This window comes from Sminthopsis crassicaudata, chromosome X, assembly GCF_048593235.1.
Source record: "Sminthopsis crassicaudata isolate SCR6 chromosome X, ASM4859323v1, whole genome shotgun sequence".
Lineage (NCBI taxonomy): Eukaryota > Metazoa > Chordata > Mammalia > Dasyuromorphia > Dasyuridae > Sminthopsis > Sminthopsis crassicaudata.
Genome location: NC_133623.1, coordinates 31,710,213 through 31,731,173, shown reverse-complemented (window position 1 = coordinate 31,731,173; position 20,961 = coordinate 31,710,213). Strand labels below are relative to the sequence as shown.

General features: G+C 38.2%; 1 protein-coding gene across 6 annotated transcripts in view; it reads left to right on the top strand.

Moving 5' to 3' along the window:
• The window catches only part of MTMR1 (myotubularin related protein 1), a 53,086-nt gene extending 32,125 nt beyond the window's left edge, over positions 1 to 20,961 (top strand). For all 6 annotated transcript variants that reach the window (XM_074278106.1, XM_074278105.1, XM_074278103.1 and 3 more), the window contains 6 exons: positions 2,171 to 2,356; positions 4,674 to 4,880; positions 5,528 to 5,620; positions 8,328 to 8,441; positions 14,122 to 14,298; positions 18,226 to 20,961. In XM_074278106.1, coding sequence (XP_074134207.1) covers positions 2,171 to 2,356; positions 4,674 to 4,880; positions 5,528 to 5,620; positions 8,328 to 8,441; positions 14,122 to 14,298; positions 18,226 to 18,390 — 942 coding nt within the window. In that variant the 3' untranslated portion in view covers positions 18,391 to 20,961. The remainder of the gene's footprint in view (positions 1 to 2,170; positions 2,357 to 4,673; positions 4,881 to 5,527; positions 5,621 to 8,327; positions 8,442 to 14,121; positions 14,299 to 18,225) is intronic.

Sequence of the window (20,961 nt, the reverse complement as noted above, 5' to 3'; positions counted from 1 at the left end):
GTAGCTCATACTTAAAACTTTTTTCTGTGTCTGGCTACTCTCATTCCCTTTTCTAGAAATGCAATTCAATTAAACATTTAATAAAGACCTGCCTTGTACAATACACCACCTCGCAATACCTCGAGACAATTTTCTAAGCCTATAAACAGCAGAACTGATACCGATCTTCATTGGTAAAGGGAGTGTCCTTGTTGGGTTTTCTCTTTACCTATGAAATCACAGGTCTTCAATTTTGAAGCTGGATGGAGGAAAAAATTACATATTTATTTTCACTCACCTCTAACTGATATTATGAATTTCCTTTAGTTATTTAAAACCATTCTTCTGGGAAGCAGTCCCTAGGTTTACCAGTTGTCCAAAGGAGTCTGACACTAAAAATAAATTAATAGTCCCTGCTCTACATGGTAAGGTCCTCCAGCTCTCTTTGCAGAGGATGTTGGTCTGATTACATCTTGCTCTGGAACATCACAGAATTATCTGGGAGAGATCTATAATCTAATGATCTATAGAGGAAAAATCAAATGAATGACATGTGTGTTATTCAGACTGATATGTAGTTGAATGAGCAGCCCTGGTCCATCAATTTATGTATCTTGGGCATACACCACAGATGGATAAACAAGTGGGTCCATAATTAAATATGAGAAAGAAAATGCTCCATGTCTGGGTATTATGGAATAACATGCATTGTGAAGACTCAAAATTGCAGCTCACTCAGAGTGGTCATAAATAGGTAACTATGTTTATTACCAATCACAAATTGTGCAGAGAAAGCATTGTTAAAGATATGAAAGAGATGTGTGATGAGTGAGGTATATCCAAATGGACAGACCTGGATCAGGTCCCCATCATCTTGGCTGGACCCTTTGTGAGGTCTTCTGTGGCAGACTTCTGGGAAGATATAGATGTGGACAGTAATCATGTAGGATTGAATGGTCTGGAGGCTTTCAATTTGCTTTGATGGACAGTGTACCCATTTAAGTAAAGTTCATAGGTTTGGGGGGGGTTGTTTGTTTTGTTTTTTCTTACCTTTCTTTTCTTATGATAACTTGGAAAATGATTACATGTTGTTTCAAGATGGTGTTATTTCCCATTGTGATTTCATTGATGTGTATACTCGTTTGGTCAAGCTATTCTCCCTGACTTTGTCATCTTGGGTCCCATTTCAGCTTCTGTGTCCAGCACATTGCAGACTGAGCTGTAATCGAATCCAATAGTTGAATTACCGCTGACCATAAAAAAGATGGTTAGAAAAATGTGGACAAATTCCACTTTGTTTGTTTTCCTTCTGCCAGCTCTTCTCTGCAAATGCTTTCCAGCTGCAGCACACCTGGGTCTCAAGCCATGCTTTTTGTAGATTGATTCTGTATTTTAAACTTATTACCCTTAATGTTATATCTTTATTCTTGATAATGACAGCAAGTATTCATTTACAAAAGTTATTTCTATACTAATTTCTCAGTTATATTATGGAAAGGAGTCAATAATTTTAGTTCCCCAGAATATCCCAAAATGTTCTCCAGATTATTTCGCTGTAGGGGATTTTTTTTTTCCTTTAATCCAAACTTCTTGAGATCTGTCATTGACTGGAGCTTGGAAATCTTTTTACACTGAAGAAATTTTGTGAGAGATGACATATTGAGATTTTATCTGGATTTGCAAATGGCATTAGCCTTTCTTTGTCAGGGAAACTGAGACCAAAACACAGAGTTAGCACTGTCAGCATGAGTTCTTCATAAAGAAGTTCTCCATCAGTAGCTTCGCTTGGCTTCTTTTCCACAAAACAATAGGCCCTTCCCCTCTTTACTAGGGTAAACTGTTCACCTGAAATCTCATCACTTCATTCTCCAACAGTGGGCTGCTCCTTTTTCTTATTTGTGTGTCTAGCTTTTATCATAGTGCTTGGCAAATAATAGCAGCTTATTGAATGTTTATTAAATTGAAAAAAAGCAAATTTACTTGAGAATACTACTTTAAAACAAACCTTGGGGGGATGTCAAGTACCAATCATTGTTTCTGAAAGTAGTTTGAATGCTATTTTCTGTATAAACCATCAGCATGTTACATTTATTTTATTTTATTTATTTTGCATGAGTCAATTGGGGTTAAGTGACTTGCCCAGGGTCACACAGCTAGGAAGTGTTAAATGTATTAAATTTATTTTAAATAGGCAAAAGGTGGAGGATATGAAAGTGAAAGTGCCTATCCAAACGCTGAGCTGATATTCTTGGAAATTCACAATATTCATGTGATGAGAGAATCATTACGTAAATTGAAAGAAATTGTGTATCCCTCGATTGATGAGGCCAAGTGGCTCTCCAACGTGGATGCGACACATTGGTTGGAATACATAAGGGTAAGGAACATGGGGTTTTGCAAAGGAATTACATAAGGGTAAAGGGAGTTTCTAACCTAAGAACTCTGCTATTAAAACTGTGATTATAGCAAAAATATATTTCTGTTGGATGTTATCTCCTGATACTTAACCTCTTTTCCTCTGTGTGCACAAAAATGTTGATGTGTCCTTAGGGGTGGAGGAAAAGGTGTTCACAGGTAGTGCTTCACAACAAGGATGTTGTCAGTTAAATGAGAACAGGAGTGGAAAGTGACCTTACATCTATATTATCATGTAGTCTAACATATATTTTAAAGATCAAGAAACTAAGCCTCAGAGTAGTTAATTGACTTGGATTGTGAGTAGCTGAACCAGGATGCAAGCTCTCCTCCCTCAGCATATCTCCCAGCTTTCCTAACATACATTTTCTCTTGTTTGCTTTGAGGCACAGCACGAAAAGGAAATAGAGCCTGTCCTCAAGGAACACTGGTTTTAATGACCAGGACTAGAGAGGCATAGCTAGTTAGCACTTGCAGTGAAAAAGGTCCCAAGGTTTAAATCTGAAATGGAGTCAACAGTGGCTGCCAGGGAAAGCCTTGGGCTGAGAAAAGCTGTTTGTGCCTTTCAGACCACCTATGTTGTGCTAGGCACCTCCTTCCAAAAAGGACAGTAATGAGCCTGGAAATAAACCCTCTGAGGAGGGCAACCAGGATGACAGCTTGGCCGTGTCATCTAAGGGATCCTCCCCAGTGAGGGTTCGTTGGACACTGCCCATTCCAGATATTTGCTCGCTGCTGGAGACAGAGAGGAAACTACTAGGGCCTGCCCACGAGGAGCGTTCCTTTGGCTAGTTGTTTAAGGAATTGGGGGTGTTAGGCTGGGATAGGATGGGGGGAACACAGTGAGGTGCCTTCAGAGAGCTGGAGAATTATCATGGAAAGATTGATTTTGCATCTTTCTAGAGGGGGAAAAAACACTGAATACTGGGCAAAGAATACAGAGAAGTCAGCTTTATGTTGATATTTTTATGAGGAAGTTCATCCATGGAGCCGCTCCAAACCAGCCAGCTTCCCTTTACCAAAGGGTTTCAGATAAGTAGTGGTTGGCCAATTCCTCTGTCAGGGCTGTGCAAGGGTGCGTTAGGTTCTGCTTAAATGAAATTACATTAAGGTTCCTTACAGAGCTATGGTTCTATATACTTTGTACTTGATAATGAATTCTTAGTGAATCTATCTCACCACTTGCTACTGTATAGACAGAGTGGCATTTTGCCTAATGTTGTAATTAACCAAAGAGCCTCCAGCACTTCAAAGATGTGCGGACACGGACAAATGGCTTTCCTAGCCTCAGTTTCCTCATTTGTCAATAGCTTTGTCACAGCGTTTCCGAGATGCCCAGAAGAGAATGCACATAAAGCTCTTCAAACTTCAGCGCTTCAGAGGCATCTGGATACGGATACCGAAGGGAGATGGACCTTGCCCCCAGGACCCTTGCATTCTGTTGAGGGGTTAGAGCTTGGTTAGAGATACAGAATGGCCGCCCAATGATCTGCAGGATGAGTGGGACAGTAACAACTGGGCAATCAGAGTGGCCTCTCCAGGCCTCCTCGACTGAGACTTGAAGGCATGGAAGCACAAAGTAGAAGCAAGAATAGGGAGGAGGAGTAAGGTTGAATGAGTCTAGAAGCCTTGGCGGGAGCCAGATAGGGAAAAGCTTTACAGGTCCAACAGGAGTTATTCTGTTCCAGAAGCAAGAGGGGCCTACTGAAACTTCCTTTGCAGAAGTGTGCCAGAGAAGGGTGAGAGGTGGAAAATTGGGAGAAAGAGTGATAATCAAAGGGTCAGGACTCTTCCAGGAGATATGAGAGAATCAGCTTCAGATGCGAGTAGAGAGGCAAGGAAGATAAGAATGGTGGTGGCTCACGCTTAATATTTTTAAGGTTTGCTTTACATTGCCTTATTTGATCTTCAAAATAACCCTGTGAGGGTAGTCCTATTACTATTATTTTACTAAGGAGTATATAGAGTTTGGTTGAGTGCTTTATCCAGGGTCAGATGCTTATTAAGTGAGTAGGGCCACCTCATCCCCTGAGGAAGAAGGAAAGAAAATAGGGATGATCTGGTGATTTCAAGTCTGAAATTAGAAAAAGAAACCGAAACAAGCTCGGTTCCTTAAGTGAAGTTTTAGTTGAAGTCCTATTTGCAGAGGAACTAGAGAAAAGGGGGATGATGCAAATGGCTTGTAGTGAAGAGGTTTGAAATCCCTGCTTTCCTACTAACCTGGAAGTGAACAGTTTTTTATTAAAAGGTATTAAAAATGTCTGCTTTCTTTTCTGAAGATGCTTCTTGCTGGAGCATTAAGAATTGCTGATAAAATAGAATCTGGAAAAACTTCTGTGGTGATACATTGTAGTGACGGCTGGGATCGAACAGCACAGCTCACGTCTCTGGCTATGCTTATGTTGGACAGCTATTACCGTACCATTCAAGGATTTGAGGCCCTTGTAGAAAAAGAGTGGACAAGCTTTGGGCACAGATTTGCCTTGGTAAGCTGTGGTGTCATCATCTTAACTTTATTTTCTGTTGTATCCTAGGAATAGTGGGTTACTATAATAGAATAACACGAAAATGTAAAATTCATAGTGCTCCTGATGGTATGTCTTTGTATCTTCTTTCTGCATCCTCATTGCAATTACAACTCCCAAATAATTATCCAAGAACCAGCTAGCTTTGTACCGTTAGGCTGTACTGGGCTTAACTTCAAAATAAACTCAAAGGTGACATTTTGTCTTTTAGATAAAAACAAGGATATCGTGGGTCTCTCCCAGGTTGTCAATGCTGCTGAAAAGAGAAGAAGCTCTTAAGTTTTTCAGATAGTTTTTTGGTGTTAATGTAATCAACTGCCAATAGGTAGTTCATGTAGATAAAAGGACCTGTATATGTGTCCTGTGCAGGTGGCCAGGCTTCAAAATGTTTTTTAAATCATTAACTTTGTTGATTGTGCATATATGTCTTTAATAACCTCAGTTACATGAAAGAATGTGATAAAACATCTGTATATAAGAGCACAATAGAGAGACTGGAAAAGTCCCCAAGTAAGGGGAATAAGAACAAACATGAAACTTCAATTCTCGATTATTTCCATCCTACATTAAGATGCCTAGCTTTATCTGGTTTGTTTTCTTTTTAAAAGCGAGTAGGCCATGGTGATGACAACCACGCGGACGCTGACAGATCTCCTATATTTCTTCAGTTCATTGATTGTGTCTGGCAAATGACAAAACAGGTAAGAGACTTAGAAAGTATTATGCAAAAATGTGTAGTCTTTTGTTTAAAACATTTTATAATGAGATTGAATATTAGCTATGTTTTCAGTCAAGTTCCTAGATAGAATGATCTTTCTGTATTCATTGATGGGAAGATGGTCATTTTTGATCCTCTTGCACACAAATTGATCATATTGCATCACAGGACTGTCTGAGAATGTGTTGTCCTCTGTACCTTTTCTTCAAAAAGTTGGGGGAGACCTGCTTTATCATCATTCTTTTAGTCATAATGGCTTACTGCTTTGATCATTGTAGTCTCTTTCAAAGTTGTTTTCTTTCATGCTACTGTGGTTTCTTCTAAACTCTTTTCCCTAGTTCTACTAACTTTGCATCAGTTCACACTAGATGTCTCAAGACTGAATTCATTTCTAGAAGTGCAATAATATTCCATCACATTCATATGCCATAGTTTCATCCACCATTCCCGGTTGGTAGGCTACCACGTTTTTAGTTCTTTGCTACCACAAAAAGTGATTCAATGAACATTTTTACACAGATGAGTCTTTTCCTTTTATCTTTTGATCCTTTTGAGGTGTAGGGGTATACATTCAGCAACACTGCTAGATTAAGAGGCCGATTGTGCATTTGCCAGTGATGGCCCCAAACCCTTGTGCACCATCAGATTTTATGGCCCTGGGTTAAGAGGACCCAAGTCTTTGCTTGTACAAATACACTGAATCCCTCTGCTGAATTATTTCTGTGAAAACTAAAAGTAAGAAAGTTACAGGACAGATTCACTATTCCAGAGGTCATTTATCTGGTAACTGCTTTGTAATATAGCCAAGAATTCAAAAGGAAACAGAGATGTGCCTCTGGAGAAACAAAGTCCATTTCCCGTACTTCATAGAGAAATGCTTCTCTCAAATACAACTTACTCTTCCTTTCTGAACTACTCTAACCAACTTAGTTTTTGATTTCCCAGCTCATATACTATCATGACACTCTAGAAGAGCAGCATGAGTAATGAGAAGGACACAGCAGGTGTAATGACAGGAACACCAAGAGTCTGCCCAAAAGGCAGACACATTCAGAGCCAAGGAGGTATTACTGAGTCTCAGCTTTTCACTTGTGATATGAGGAGGATGGAGGAGAGACGTTCTTTATGGTCCTTTACGTCTCTTGTTTCTATTTTACCCCACACCTCCCGGCCACATTCTTCATCACATGCTGGCATCTGTGGCTCCAGAATAGCGGGAGGAACTTGTCCATTAGTGCTAGCCATCTGTCGGTAAGAGGAAAATACAGCTGACTTCAAATTCAGCTATTGGAGGGAATTTAGAGAGAGATGTTTTTACAACTTTTATAATTACCCACCATGGTACAGGGCCAGAGTTTTTGTTGACTTCTTCAGACCAGTGATGGGTAAAGGACTGGACAACTCAACATTGACCACATTGGTTTTGCACTTATTCCTTTGTCCATAATGAAATTGCAATAAGAATTTCATTAATTTTTTAAAAATTATTGTTAGCTGATTTTTAAATCCAGAAGCCCTGTATGAAAATATGAGGTGCTCTAAGTCTTCGTGAAATTTTAGGCTACTAAGGCTTGTTTCAATTAAGGCTGTTTTATGCACTTAAAGTGTAAAACTGCCCCAAAACTTTTGGCACACTGAAGTAACTGCTTCTTCAATTTTACATATATATTAATCGGTATAATTTAATTTAATATTTAATTGAATAACTAGTGACTCGTATGAGTCACACAAGTCAAGATGCATACTAATGATTAAAAAGAAAATGATTTTTCTGGACTTGTGATTTCAGAGCTCCTGCTCTGCAACTTAGGATCTTGGAAATTGTCTGGAGCCCTGAGAGTTTCAATCATTTGCCCAGGCTCACGCAGCCAGGACTGGCCAGAGAAATCCTGTCATCTCTGCTGTAGGAAAACCTCAATTAGATAGTATTTGTTGTGTGTGGTATTTTGTGTGTTAATACGAGTCCCAAAATATTATCACTTAGAAGTCTTCAATCAGAGACTAGTTCTTTATCTGAGATCCTGTTGACAGGATTCCTCTCAAGACATGGGTCAGGCTAGATGACCTCAGAGGAGCCTTCTAATTGAGAGGTTGCTTCATAGGAATACTAGACTAGAGGTGGCCTTTCTCTGCTATGATCCCCATGTGTCTAGTTAACACCAAAATACTAATGGCCAGACTATACAGACACGGAACTTCTAGCTCCCAGCTGTAAGAAAGAGAATAGGTATGCAAGACTTGAGAATTTATTCACCTCCTCCCATCTCCCCAATAAAGCAATAATAAAAAGTGAGAATGGCAAAAATCAATGGCAGAATCCAATTCCAGTGTAGAGCACCGTACCAGCTCATGACTCCAAGCAGCAGCAGGTTGGCCAAGTGCACTTCCCGGTCTGTTCTATCCTCAACACTAATACATGTCACTATTGCCTGGGAGGTTTAAAACAAAATCTCTCTGTGCCCTGGAAGCTTTTCTTTGTTTTAAGTTACAACAAACCCTAAGCTACCTTCTAATTTGTTAAAATTGTGACAAGCCAGAAGAGTTGAGTGGATAAAGAGCTTTTACTTTCTCATAATCTGTTCCCATTTAGTCAGATGCTAAAGTACAGCTAAGCATTTTTGTAGTTGATATGATTGTGTTTTAGATTGTGTGCTTTAAAATCTGAATCAAATGTTTCTCCATCTTTTAAGTTTCCCTCAGCATTTGAATTCAACGAGCTCTTCTTGATTACCATCTTGGATCATCTTTACAGTTGCCTCTTTGGGACTTTTTTGTGTAACTGTGAACAGCAACGGTTAAAAGAGGTAAATATGCCCTGCTTTTGTTTTGTGCTGATGATGTTCATTCAGATGTTTTTATAGTTAAATGGCTTAGCGGAAAAAATATAAGACTAGGATTTGAGAGAATTGGGTCCTAGCTCTTTAACCTTAGGCAAGTGATCTTTACCTTCCTTGGACCTTAATTTCTTCATATACAAATTGAGGGATTAAATCAGATAACATAATGGTCTCTTGTCTGATTTCAGGATTTTTGTTTCAAAGGGATTTTCTGTGGCATTTAATAAAAAAGTGCTACTACTTAAAAAAAAAAAAAAAAAAACCTTTTCATAAGCTAAATGAACAATCCTCCTGAATTGAATAACATTCTTAAGTAAGGGTCTGCTAGGTGGCCCTTCAGTGAATAGAGTGCCCAACTTTGGGTCAGGTAGACTCATCTTCTTAAGTTCAAGTCTGGCCTTGGATACTTCCTAGCTCTGTAACCCTGGGCAAGTCTCACTTCACTCTGTATGCCTCAATTTCCTTATCTGTGAAATGACCTAGAAGAGGAAATGTCAAACCACTTCAGTATCTGTGCCCAAAAAAACCCCAAAATGGTGTCACAAAGAGTTGGACATGACTGAAAAATAAAAAAATATTAAGCCCATTAGAAAGCTATAGATGTCAAGACAAAATACTCCGTAAAGAAACTGAACTTTAATTCTCTACAGAAATGTCAAGTAAATCGTATCATCTTTAGCTGTAAATATCCTTGACATTGTTTCAGAGATTTTAGTGCCTAGTTCATTGACAGAAAACCAAAAGGGCGGGGCGGGGGGGGGGGGGAGGCGGGTATTATCAGTGTCATTCTAGTAGTATAATGCTATATTACAGCTGATCCCTTATTGGTCCTTAAATCCCATCATCTATAGAAATCATTTCAGTGATTTTAAAAATGATTTGCAAAACTTTTTCAATATTTTGTATATTGAATGTACTAGGTATTGAATATACTAGGTATATTGAATGTTAACAGGTACAAAGGAACCTAAAACATTTCCAAAATAAAGGTATATTCATTTATTTTTTTTTATTGGCTTATTCTGTGGAGCGTGAAAAAAGGTTTGTATAGTAAACCATAAACCAATTCATATTTTTGTGAATTGACACTAGCATAGTACCAACTAGAGAAGCAAACTGAGAGCAGAACATTTGCCAATATAAATTGATTCATTTGTTATGTTTGATAAGTGATCAATAAGTTCGAACTACATTAAAAGACTTATTCTACTATAGTTAATACTTGTCTATAGTTGGTTAAATACTTTTATTGCTCCCTCCCCCTGCACATGCATGCACATACCATAATCTAATAATTCCTTTTTTTATTCCTATGGGAAGGAGAAAGCCAAGGTCAAGAAAAGCCAGTCTGGCTGGCAGTGAGGTTTTTAGAAGAATAGCTTTTTAAAAGATTCAGGGAAAGGAGATGTTACTTACCATTGTTAGAATAAAGTTCTACAGGAGAAATCCCAGAAAGAACCAAGTCACCAGTGTGTATTCTGCTGAAAACTAAGGCAGTGGGAGGTGTCATTAAGAGGGCCGTAGGGTGGTGTGATAGTGGTGAGAGGCCTGGCCTGGCCAAGGTTTTCCAGGGTTAGAAGATCCAGAGTGAGGCAGCGGCAGCATGCTGGCAAAGTATGGGAAGTCTGTGCAGCCCAAGGGGATTGATGGCAGGCTAGCTTGGGCCCCTAAAGCTGCTCTGGATCTGCCACTTCATTTCTATTAGCTTCAAAGGAGGCTAGGTGCTCCAATGGATAGAGCACTAGACTGAGACAAGAAGCCCCCGAGGTCAAATCCAGCCTCACGTACTTGGCTAGTTCTGTGGCAACTCATTTTACCTCCATCTGCCCCAGTCTCCTCATCTGTAAAATGGGGCTACTAATAGCACCTCCCTTCCAGGGTTGTGAAGATAAAATGAAATATATATATATATAAATGGACCTCGATTTCCTCAGTTTTTATATCCATATAAATAATATTAAATTGAGGTCCATGCAGGTTTGTTGATTGCCAAAGATGATACAAATAGTGTCAGAGGTCTTTCCATTCCAGTAGCTGGGTATGCTATCTAGTGGATATGTTGATATTGTTGGATTTCGGTGCCTTATGAGGTTCTGTGAATTCTGTGAGGCTGAGAATTGTGTGGATCTTTAAAGGAAATATCATGAGAATGTTTTCAGATTACATAAACTCCTAAGCTTGGATGCAGGCATTTTCATTAATTTTCGTTAGCTTTATTATCTTTGATACTGCTAGTGGTCTGTTTTCAATTTTTCTTTTAGATAAATCTGAAGCTCTGTCTATTGCCCTGGGACAGCCACAGGTCAAACTACCGGTAACAATTCGTTGGTGTTTTGATAACTAAACCCTTTATATGAGATCCAAGATGGGATCTTATCTTACCCTGAATTCTGCTCAGAATAGAGCTCCAACAGTTATAGTGTTTAACTGTGACAGCTCTGTAAGTTCTCTCCCCCCAAAAAAATCCTCAGATACTTTTAGGTCCCACTAGGTGGAGCTGAAGATGTGTTTATTACTTGCATAGTTGTCATGTAAACTGACAACGTGGTAAAAGCTCCTTCAAAGTGTAACTTATGAAATAAAAAAGGGCATTAGAAATCTAAAAATAAAGCCAGAGAAACTGAACCTCTGAAACATAAAATTAATGGTTTTATGTTTGCTGGGGTTTTTTTAATTAAATATAATTTCTAATGGAAGACCCCCAAAAAGGAGAAGTTCAGAATGAAAGTTTTTGTGCATCTCTTGTGACAAGTTACTTGACCCTAAATAAATTGTTTGATTTTGAGTTTTACTTTTGAATAATATTTTAGTTTTTAGGTTCTTTCATCTATGTTTTAATAAGAACAAAGACACTAAAATCTTTAAACTATGCAGTAAGTAATGTTCACAGTCTGAACTTACGTATTATTTTTGGACTAAAAATCTTTGTTTACTCAAGAGAGCACTAATCTTGTAGGCCTAGAATCAGAGAAGCCGGGTTCAAACCCTGCCCCCTCCCTTAGATGTGGGTGACCATGTGCAGCTCACTTGACTTCTCAGTCCATATAATGGACCTGATAATCTCTCTAAAGTCCTTTCAAGTGAATTCAGTAAGCATTTGTTAAATGCTTATGGTATACTGGGCCTTCAGGATACCAGGCCCAAAATGAAAAATTGTGGCTTTGAAGCTGGAAAAGGCCTTTAAAGTCACAAACTTCAGCACTTTCATTTTTGTAGACATGAAAACTAAGGCCCTACTTTTAAATGACTTGCTTAGGATACACAGTTTAGTGACTATCAAAAGCAGACTTTAAAAATCCCCAATTTCCGGAGAGCAAGTACCTGCTTTGCCAGCTCCATCATGTGACTTACTTCTCCCATGTACCCAAGTATAATGCTATTTCAGAAGTGAGAAAGAGAACGGACCGGTAATATTTGAGAAGAGAAAACCACTGAGGAAGGCTAACCAAAGGAGTTTGTACTAAACTCAGTCTTGAGAGAAGATAAAGAATCTGAAAAGTAGAAATAAAAAGGAAATGTATTCTGAGCAAAAGGCCTGCCTACCCTGCTGAGTTCAGGGGTCAGCTGGTAAGGCCTCTTTAGCTAAAATATGAAGTAGGTGAGGGAGAATAATGTTTGGAAAACTAGGAAGTTAGAGGAGAATCAGCTTGTGGAAAGTTTGAAAGAGTGTTCTAAAGCTTGGATGCTAGCAGCAGTGAGGCATCCCTCAAATGTGGTGAGCTTGTACCTGTGCCTTAGGGAGGTTGATTTTGACAGCTATGTGGAGGATAAATCAGAGAAGGGAGACTGGAGGCGAAGAGGTAGGCCATTTATTCCTTTGAGTCCTGTCCCACTCTTCGTGACCTCATTTAGGGTTTTCTTGGCAGAGATACGCAAGTGGTTTGCCATTTCCCTCTCAAGTTCATTTTGCAGATGAGGAAACTGAGGCAAATGGGTGCAGTGACTTGGTCGGGGTGACACAGGTAGCAAGTCTCTGAGGATAGACTAGTCTTTCTGACTCCAGGCGTGTCCTGCTAGCCATAAAAGTGGTGATGATGAAAAAGCAAGTGCTGATGAAGGCTTGCTTTAGGGTAGTGGCCATGTGAGTAGAGAGAAGACCATGAATGTCAAAGATGTTACACAGATAGGAAAGCTAGGACTTGGCCACTGGGGAGGCAGAAGGAAGAGTCAAAGATGATATTCAAGTTTCTAAGCTGTAAATCACATATTCTTACTGCGATGCCCTCTCCTTTAACCATATCCTACTTTGTCGGTTACCAAATTTCATTCTTATCTCTCTGACATCTCTTCCATCTGTCCCCTCTCCTCCTTTCAGCAGGCCTGAATGGCCTCACAGAGGCTATTAGAATTGCCTCCCTGTTCTCCCTGCTTAAAATATATTTTCCAATCCATCTCCCACACACCTACCAAATTAACATTCCTAAGACATAGGTCTGCAGATGTTTCTCAAATTCAGTGCGTACAAAATGGAATTTTATCATCTTCCCCCTAAAACCTACCCCTCCACCTGTCCTGGCTATTTCAGTTGAGGACACCTCTATCTTTTGTCACCCAATTTTACAATCTCATAGTCTTCTCCCTCTGCCTTCTCCTTCTTCCTTCCTGGGACCAGTCACAGCTTTAAAATACTATATAGGAGTGATGTGGTTAGTAATAGCTATAAAAAGGACTGACTGCAATGTCAATGAGTGAGCAGTGTCTTATGGTAGCCATAACAATGAATGTGATATTGATCTCTAGTAAGAGCAGGATCGCCTCCAGGCATAAGAGGAGGTGCCGGGCCTGACCAGCTCTCTACTTCACCTCAGATTGTTGTAGTTGGTTTTGAGCATCATAATTGAAGAATATTAAATGGCAAGTGTTCAGAGAAGAACATCTACAATGGTAATTGGCCTTAAGACAAAAGAATTGGTTGGAAAAAATGTGGGAATAGGGGCTGCTGGGTGTTGCAGTAGATAGAGCACAGCCCTTGGAGTCAGAAGCACCCAAGTTTAAACCCAGCCTGAGGTTTTTGGGTTTTTTTTTTTTTTTCCTGAGCCTGGGGTTAAGTGACTTGCCCAGGGTCATACAGCTAGGAAGTGTTAAATGTCTGAGACCAGATCCGAACTCTGCTCCTCCTGAATTCAGGGCTGGTGCTCTATCCACTGCGCCACCTAGCTGCCCCCAGCCTGAGATATTTGATACTTATAAGTTGCGTGACCTTGAACAAGTCACTCAACCCCAATTGCCTCACCACCAAAAAAAAAAAAAAAAAGAAAAGAAAAGACTAAGAAAAAACCCTGTTAATGTTGACAGAAGAAAAAATTCCGAGTGAACATGAGTCATGTTCAATCTCTTCAAATCACTAGCTTTAAGACTCAATTCTAGTATTAAATTATCTCCTTTGTTCCTCCTTAGTGTTTCTATTTTGCGTTCTTCCTCTCTCCTCATTCTCTGTTAAAATGGAAGTTTCTCAAAGGGAAGGACTGTTCTTTTTTTTATTGTTGTATGCCCAGGGTGTATGCTTTTGAGTTATTATATGATTATTACAGGTGCCAATTTATTTCATTGTTCTAATACTGTTCAAGAAAATCAGCAATGATTCTTGTGCGTGTCATGAAAATATTGGGAAGAAATTGATTGTGTTTTTTTCCATTTATCTTTCTAGGGTGTAAACACGAAAACTATATCTCTGTGGTCCTATATTAACAGCCAACTGGATGAATTTTCGAATCCCTTCTATGTGAATTATGAAAATCACGTTTTATATCCTGTTGCTAGTCTGAATCATTTGGAATTGTGGGTAAACTATTACGTCCGTTGGAATCCTCGAATGAGACCTCAGGTATTTCAGGTGTTGATTTGATAATTTGATTTTTTTTTTTTTTGATAACTTGATTTAAAAAAACAAAAACAAACATTTCTCTTGCTTTCTAGTAAAAGTAGTATTCAAAAAGTATGGAAGACATATATTAAGGATGGTGAAAATTTACTTCTCTTTAATTTTTCAGTGATCTTTTATTCATTTCATTGATGAAGACATGGTATTTCATGGTACTTTCCAACTTGCATTTTATCTCCTCATCTAGACTTTACTGTATTCAGCAGTTGTGAGTATATAACTCACAATAGTTCTGTAGTTTGCTGGGGAACTATAGTATTGTTAGTTTTTTTTTTGTTTTTTTTTTTTTTGTTTGTTTGTTTTTTGTTTTTCTGTTACTGTTATCTAATCCAAGCCCTCTCTTCCTATGTAAGTGGTATGGAGCATATTCATCCATTACTAGTTATCACACTTGAACCTGGATCATCTTGATTTGTATGATGCTGTCTATTAGAGAAAATGAAAGTGCTGAAAATACATAAAGCATTTGAGTATTTCGGGTATGCATATCTGTATACTAAGGACAGGATAAAAAGAAACTATCTGAAATATTTTGACCGGTCTGTATAAATAATTTGTAAATTTGGCAGGACATTTGTGACTCACAAAACAAATACTTGCCTTTAACATATTGAAAGCTGTTTCTTCCCTTATGTACTTAAAATTTGCCGCAGGGTAAGAGGTAAATTAAATAATGGTGAACTCCAGATCACCACCCTGGCAAGTATAGCCATCCCAGTATGCCAGCCTCTGGCTATTTGACTACTGCTGATCTGGGCTCCTGATACACTTCTATAATCCATTCTCATGCCAAGACACATGTTCTGTTTTTTTTCTCATCTCCTTCATTTTTGTACATGATGGGGGAATGAGATGATCACAGATTGACTTTCTATTACCATTGTGTCTGTCGACAGGCTAATTTCTTCACACACATCTTTCCCTTTTTTGGCCTTGGGCTTCCAAGATATGGAAGATATCCATATCTTTTTATCATCTCCATTAGCCAATCATTTTAGTCATATCTGATTCTTCGTCATCCCCTTTGGAGTTTTCTTGGCAGAGATGCTGGAGTGCTTTGCCATTTCCTTCTCCAGCTCATTATACAGATGAGGAAACCGAGGCAAATGGGGTGAAAAAGGACTCATCCAGGGTCACATGGCTAGTATGTGATTTCTTCAATGTGGATATGGCTTATAGCCTAACCGTACCTTTTTTCTTTTGTATAGTTCTTGCCCATATCTTTTAAGTCCTCTGTGAGGGATCCATGAGACATGCTAGGCCTTGCCCTTCAGTCCTTTCACATTATTCAGATACCAGTGAGATATATAGGCAGTTGATTGATTATCCCTCACTTTCATTACATTACTATTTCCTTTTCGTATCATTCTTGTCTTTTGGTATCTTTGATGGAACTTTTTGCACATAATTCATCGTTGGTAATATGTTGCAATTGAATTACTCTCACCACGTCCCACTCTGTCGCCCTTTTGGGTGATCCACAATTTTGATTTTTTTTTAATCTGCATTATGCCCTTCTCAGCAGACCTGTAGCATCTCCACAGGCATATAAGCATGGTGTTTAACACAGGCTTTAAACATGGTGTTTAAAGATGAGTCCTTGTTTCAAGGAGAATCTTGGGGTTATTGTTCAGTTACCCAAGTGAAATCTTGCCTATTCTCCTTCTTCTTCATGTCTGGATCTGCATAATTAACCCTCTGTGGTGTTTGTCCAAGATCTATGAATGGTAAGACTAGCACCAAGAGTTGACAATACAACTGCATATCAGAGCTGGAACCCGGGAATTCTTTGTTTTTCCTTTACATCTAAGTCAGATTCTTGTGAGTGATTAGGAATTTCATTTGGAAGGCTCTGAAATGTTCTGTGGCTTGTTACAAGCAGCACGATTATGACCCGTAAGCAAGCTACCTTCCTGTCGGTGGGAACACATCTGCCACTTGGACTTTATGTTCGGTGTCCTCCCTGACAGCTGCAAATATCTGAGTTTATTTCTAATTGTTTTCTGCCTCACTTTATATTACTAATCAGAGGCTCATCAAAGTTATCTCTTGGATCCAACTTGGGAGCTATAGTTCTTTTACCATATACATGAGAGACACTTCGTTGATGGAGAATGACTGCATTTTGATCTACAGAGTCAAATGCTTTTTTAAAAAAAAGTTTAAAACAATTGGGTAGGTATGTGGTGTCTTCTTCAATCAGTTGTGTGACTGCAAAGATGTGGTTTACTGGAGGTAGAGTATTCTACATGAAATTCCTCCTATTCTCATATTTTCTTCAATAATGTCCTTTATATGGGGTAAATGATTCTGAACTCAGCTCAGGAGACATGAATTGAGAGATGCTGATTTCCCCATTGATTTTTTTTTTTTTTTTTTGGTAGTAACATCTGTGATGATTTCAGATGACTTCTAGTTTCTTCCCTTATTTTCAGATAATTTGAAAATCAGTTTTTCACCATGCTCCAAACTGCTGCTTTTTTACCACAAATTTTTCTTGAATATAAGCCTCCAATGGAGTACCTTAGAGATCTTGGCTTGGCCCTGTGCTGTTGAACATTATTGTTAAGGTCTCACTTATCAAATATGCAGGTGACAAATCTGGGAAGGATAGGTAACATTACATAACAAAATGTCAGAATTCAAAAAGACCTCGGGTTAGAACATTGTGCTAATCAGAAAAGAGAAGCTGAGAATTGAACAGGTTTGCCTCCTCCCATTGTCACGGCCTGCATCACCCCGAGCAGGTTCACTCTAGTCACGGGATGGGACTGTACTCTGATATTTATCATCCATCATCTAGTCTTACTTCTGTTGCCTTGATGTGTCTTGTCAAATTTCCTATTTGTCCCCTAGCTCCCTGTGCATCTCTATAGGTCTCTTTCAATGACTCCTTATCTTTTCAAAATCTTTTCTAAGAATAACATTTATCTTAATGGCTTCCTGATTTCCCTTGTAAAATTTTAGGTCCAGGCTGAGTTCTTGGCAGGCAGGGTCTGCCTTTCCTTTCCTTCTCTTTTGTCACATATTTTAACAGGGAGTGTTCTTTCCCACTCTGTTCCCATTCTTTCCACACCAGTAACGGGTTGGTGAGAATCAGATCCAGATTAGACGGTCTTTTCATTGGTTTCTCCAGCTTTTGAAGGAACAAATGTTCAAACTTAATCTAATTTAATGTTAAGCTATTGAAGCTCTTTTTTTTTTTTTTTTTTTTTTTTTTTTTTTGCTGCCACTATTCCATTTCTGCTAATGTGCTAACACATTATTTAACTGTATAAAATGAAACTAAGATTATCAGTAAAAATTTTAATTCTAAAACATAAGTAGATGTCCATGTATAAATTGTTCAGTTTGAAGCATGCACTTTATTTTCATCACATGTGTTGTTGAATTTACCATGCCTACCAAGATAAATTTTTAAATCTTCACCTTGATTTTTTAAAAGTTGTTTTGTTTTCCTTTAAATACCTACAAATTATACTATTGTGAATTTGCTGCCAAGAGATGGAGAAATAAGGGAAAAAGAAAAGTTATCACAAAATGTGCTTTCTGCTCTTATGGTTTCCATTATGATGGTTCTCTAATGTTTTGATTCTTTTAAAAAGAGAGATTTTTTTTTGGGGGGGGGGCTTTTGTTTTCTCATCCTTTTGTGTTATTCTCACAGACGAGCATTGTAAACTTAGGGAGGTAAAGAATTAGCTGTGCTGCATGTGTTGACATATATAAAGAGGCTATTGTCTAATAGAGAAATTGGCCTCTGGGAAAGTCATCATGTTATTACAACAACACGAGGTCAGGATCCGGGTGATGATGTTAAATAATGTTCTTCCGATGTCTAATAAACCTAACTGTTTCTATCGACTCACCAGATGCCAATTCACCAGAATCTCAAGGAGCTGCTTGCCATAAGATCAGAGCTTCAGAAGAGAGTGGAAGATTTACAGCGGGAAGCTGCTACACGATCTATTTCATCCTCTTCAGATCGAGGCTCCTCTCCTTCCCACTCGGTCACTCCCGTTCATACATCTGTTTGATATGGCATGGAAGCCAGGAATGCTTCTCACAATCAGATTATCCATATACCCAATATATTTCTGAGAATATCTTTAGTGTACTGTCAATATCAACATCTCATATTCTCCCCTCCCCCCAGACTACACACAGTTGAGAAAAGGGAGTTTTGTAATTGTTAGCATAGAATTTTGTCTTTTTATATTTAGGCCGAGTTTCTTTATTCTCTATTGTGGTGTTTTAAATAATCGGTCATTTGTGTGGCTATTCTGACATCTTGAGCAACTGTGACTTAATTTCCTATCACCAACAATTTCCCGATCTTTAAAGGGATTTTGTGTATGATACTGATTATGGGCAGCTTTTGAGAAGCCAGTACAGATAGACTGTCGCACTCACCTCGAAGGTGTGAGCAAGGCGTTTTTCAAAAGCGAATGCATTATAAACAAGACATTTTGTACTAAAGATCATATATCAGCCAGTTAAGTGATTTCTCTAGATTATTTGATAAAACTTAAACCGACTTTTAAGTATTTTATGGGGAAAGAAAAGACATCATTATATTTGTGGTAAGGATGTCTCCTTGAATGAAAGGAAAAGTCCTTGCCAAGTGACGAGTGTGATATTTTTTGTTTTTTGAAAAGAGCCAATTCTTTTAATGCCTTTTCACACTTAAAACGGACATGGTTCACATTCCTGGCGAAGGTGTCCGATGAATCGTGTTGTATATGAAATGATTTTAGTTAAATTTCACAATAGTCTTTGAAATATGGTACATTTGGATGGGATCCTCAAAAATGTATCTATCAATAGCATAGAAGCACTTTAAGTCTTGCAACATGCACACCAGTCTAGTGTTATTTATTTGCATGAATGTCGGTGATTGTACATTGTTTTCTGCGTTTCCAAACTGCTGAACACGAAAAACTTCATTAGTTTTGTTTTTAATATCATCTGTTCAATTGGATTCTTTAAGTTGAAATTATTTTATATCCAATATTTCTAATCTTCTTGGAATATCTTTTCTCAAATTTAGTTCTTAAATACTTCATGTTATCTTTTTGGGAAAAAATCATCAGGCATTGACTTTGAGTATAAAAAAGTTTGTTTTTCCTTCAACTGCAAGTAGTTGTTTGAAAGCTAGTGGTTTCATTTCTGGGGAGTTTTCTGTGCACAGTTACCTCATGTAGCTCCACTTCTGGCCTTGAGCTTCATGACTCAATCAGGGTTTCCATGAATGTAGTACTAATCAATTGCTTGTATGTCCTAGGTCTATAACTCTTAACTGCATTACATGGTATATGTTTTAGAGCATTGATATTGTAGGTTTCTACCACATGCCAGCATATTAACACTTGTTCATCATCCCAAGGGACATGTAGATTGATCAATCAGAACACCAATCAACATCACCAATTCAGAACATACAGTTAAGCCATCCTTTATCAAAAGAAAAACATCAACTGTCCTCAGTAGACTTTAGTTGGCCTAAAGTTACTGTTGCATTAACAATGATGTTTCAGTGACCTCACTTTAGAGATTTTGCTTTTTAAATGTTTACAGTTAATTGAAAAATAAACACGTTGCGATAAATTTCAAGCTTAGCTTTTACATACAGGGTGTCACAGAAGTCACACTGTATGTATCTTAGATTTTCTGTTACATGAAGGTCTTTTCTATAGGGCACCAGAAATATTTAGATCTTATGATCTAAAGAGAAAAGTGGGGTTTTTTTTTTTTTTTTTTTTGGTAATAATTTCAGTTAGGATTTTAATTTTTACTGTCTATGGTAGGTACCTGAGTGGTATGTTTAATAATAATAATTTAAGGGGAATGAGTGCTTGATTTCTGCGCCAGCAGACATGAGTATTCTCCCCAAGTATAAGGATTACTGGATTAGCAGATAAATGAGGAAGGGATTATTTCTTCTGTTTTATTTTAAGTGTTAAAACCAAACACTTTTGAAGTTTTGAAATTGGTACCACCTTGTATTTATCTCATTTGCTTTTCTGCTTAAACTTATGATGAAGGGAAATCATTTCCCTTGTTCCTTCCTCGAGTTTGATGCAGTCATATAGGTACAGCAGTTCTGTTAATGTAGAGTAGGTTAAATGGCCCTTTTGACAAAACCAGATTGTTTAAATGGGGCACAGTTAGTTATTGCTGACTGCATCCGCCGGCCTTTTGGTGAGAGAAATGGAATTCAGAAAGTGGACTGACTAGGGCATTGCCTCCTCCTCAGCCCTTTGCTGCAGCACAGACCGGCTAGCTGTGTCACTACAGTGGACCATACTGTTGCTGTCTGGGCATGAATTCTGAGCACAACCCCACTCAACTGTCTAGGGTAAGGTTACCTCTTAGTCTTAAGGAAATCTCTTCTAGTGATCTGAAATAAGCACAACAGTTTTTTGGGGGGAAGTTTCCTTCTATATCTAAAAGCACTTGAATTTTATTATAGAAAAGATTACTTTTCCATTTTATTTTTAGGTGTATGATATTTTTTAAAAAAACTGTTAAATTCGTTTTAAAATTGTTACCATATTGTATTTGCCTCATCTTAAAGTTTCGTTCTAGTATTAAAACGGATAAGTGTT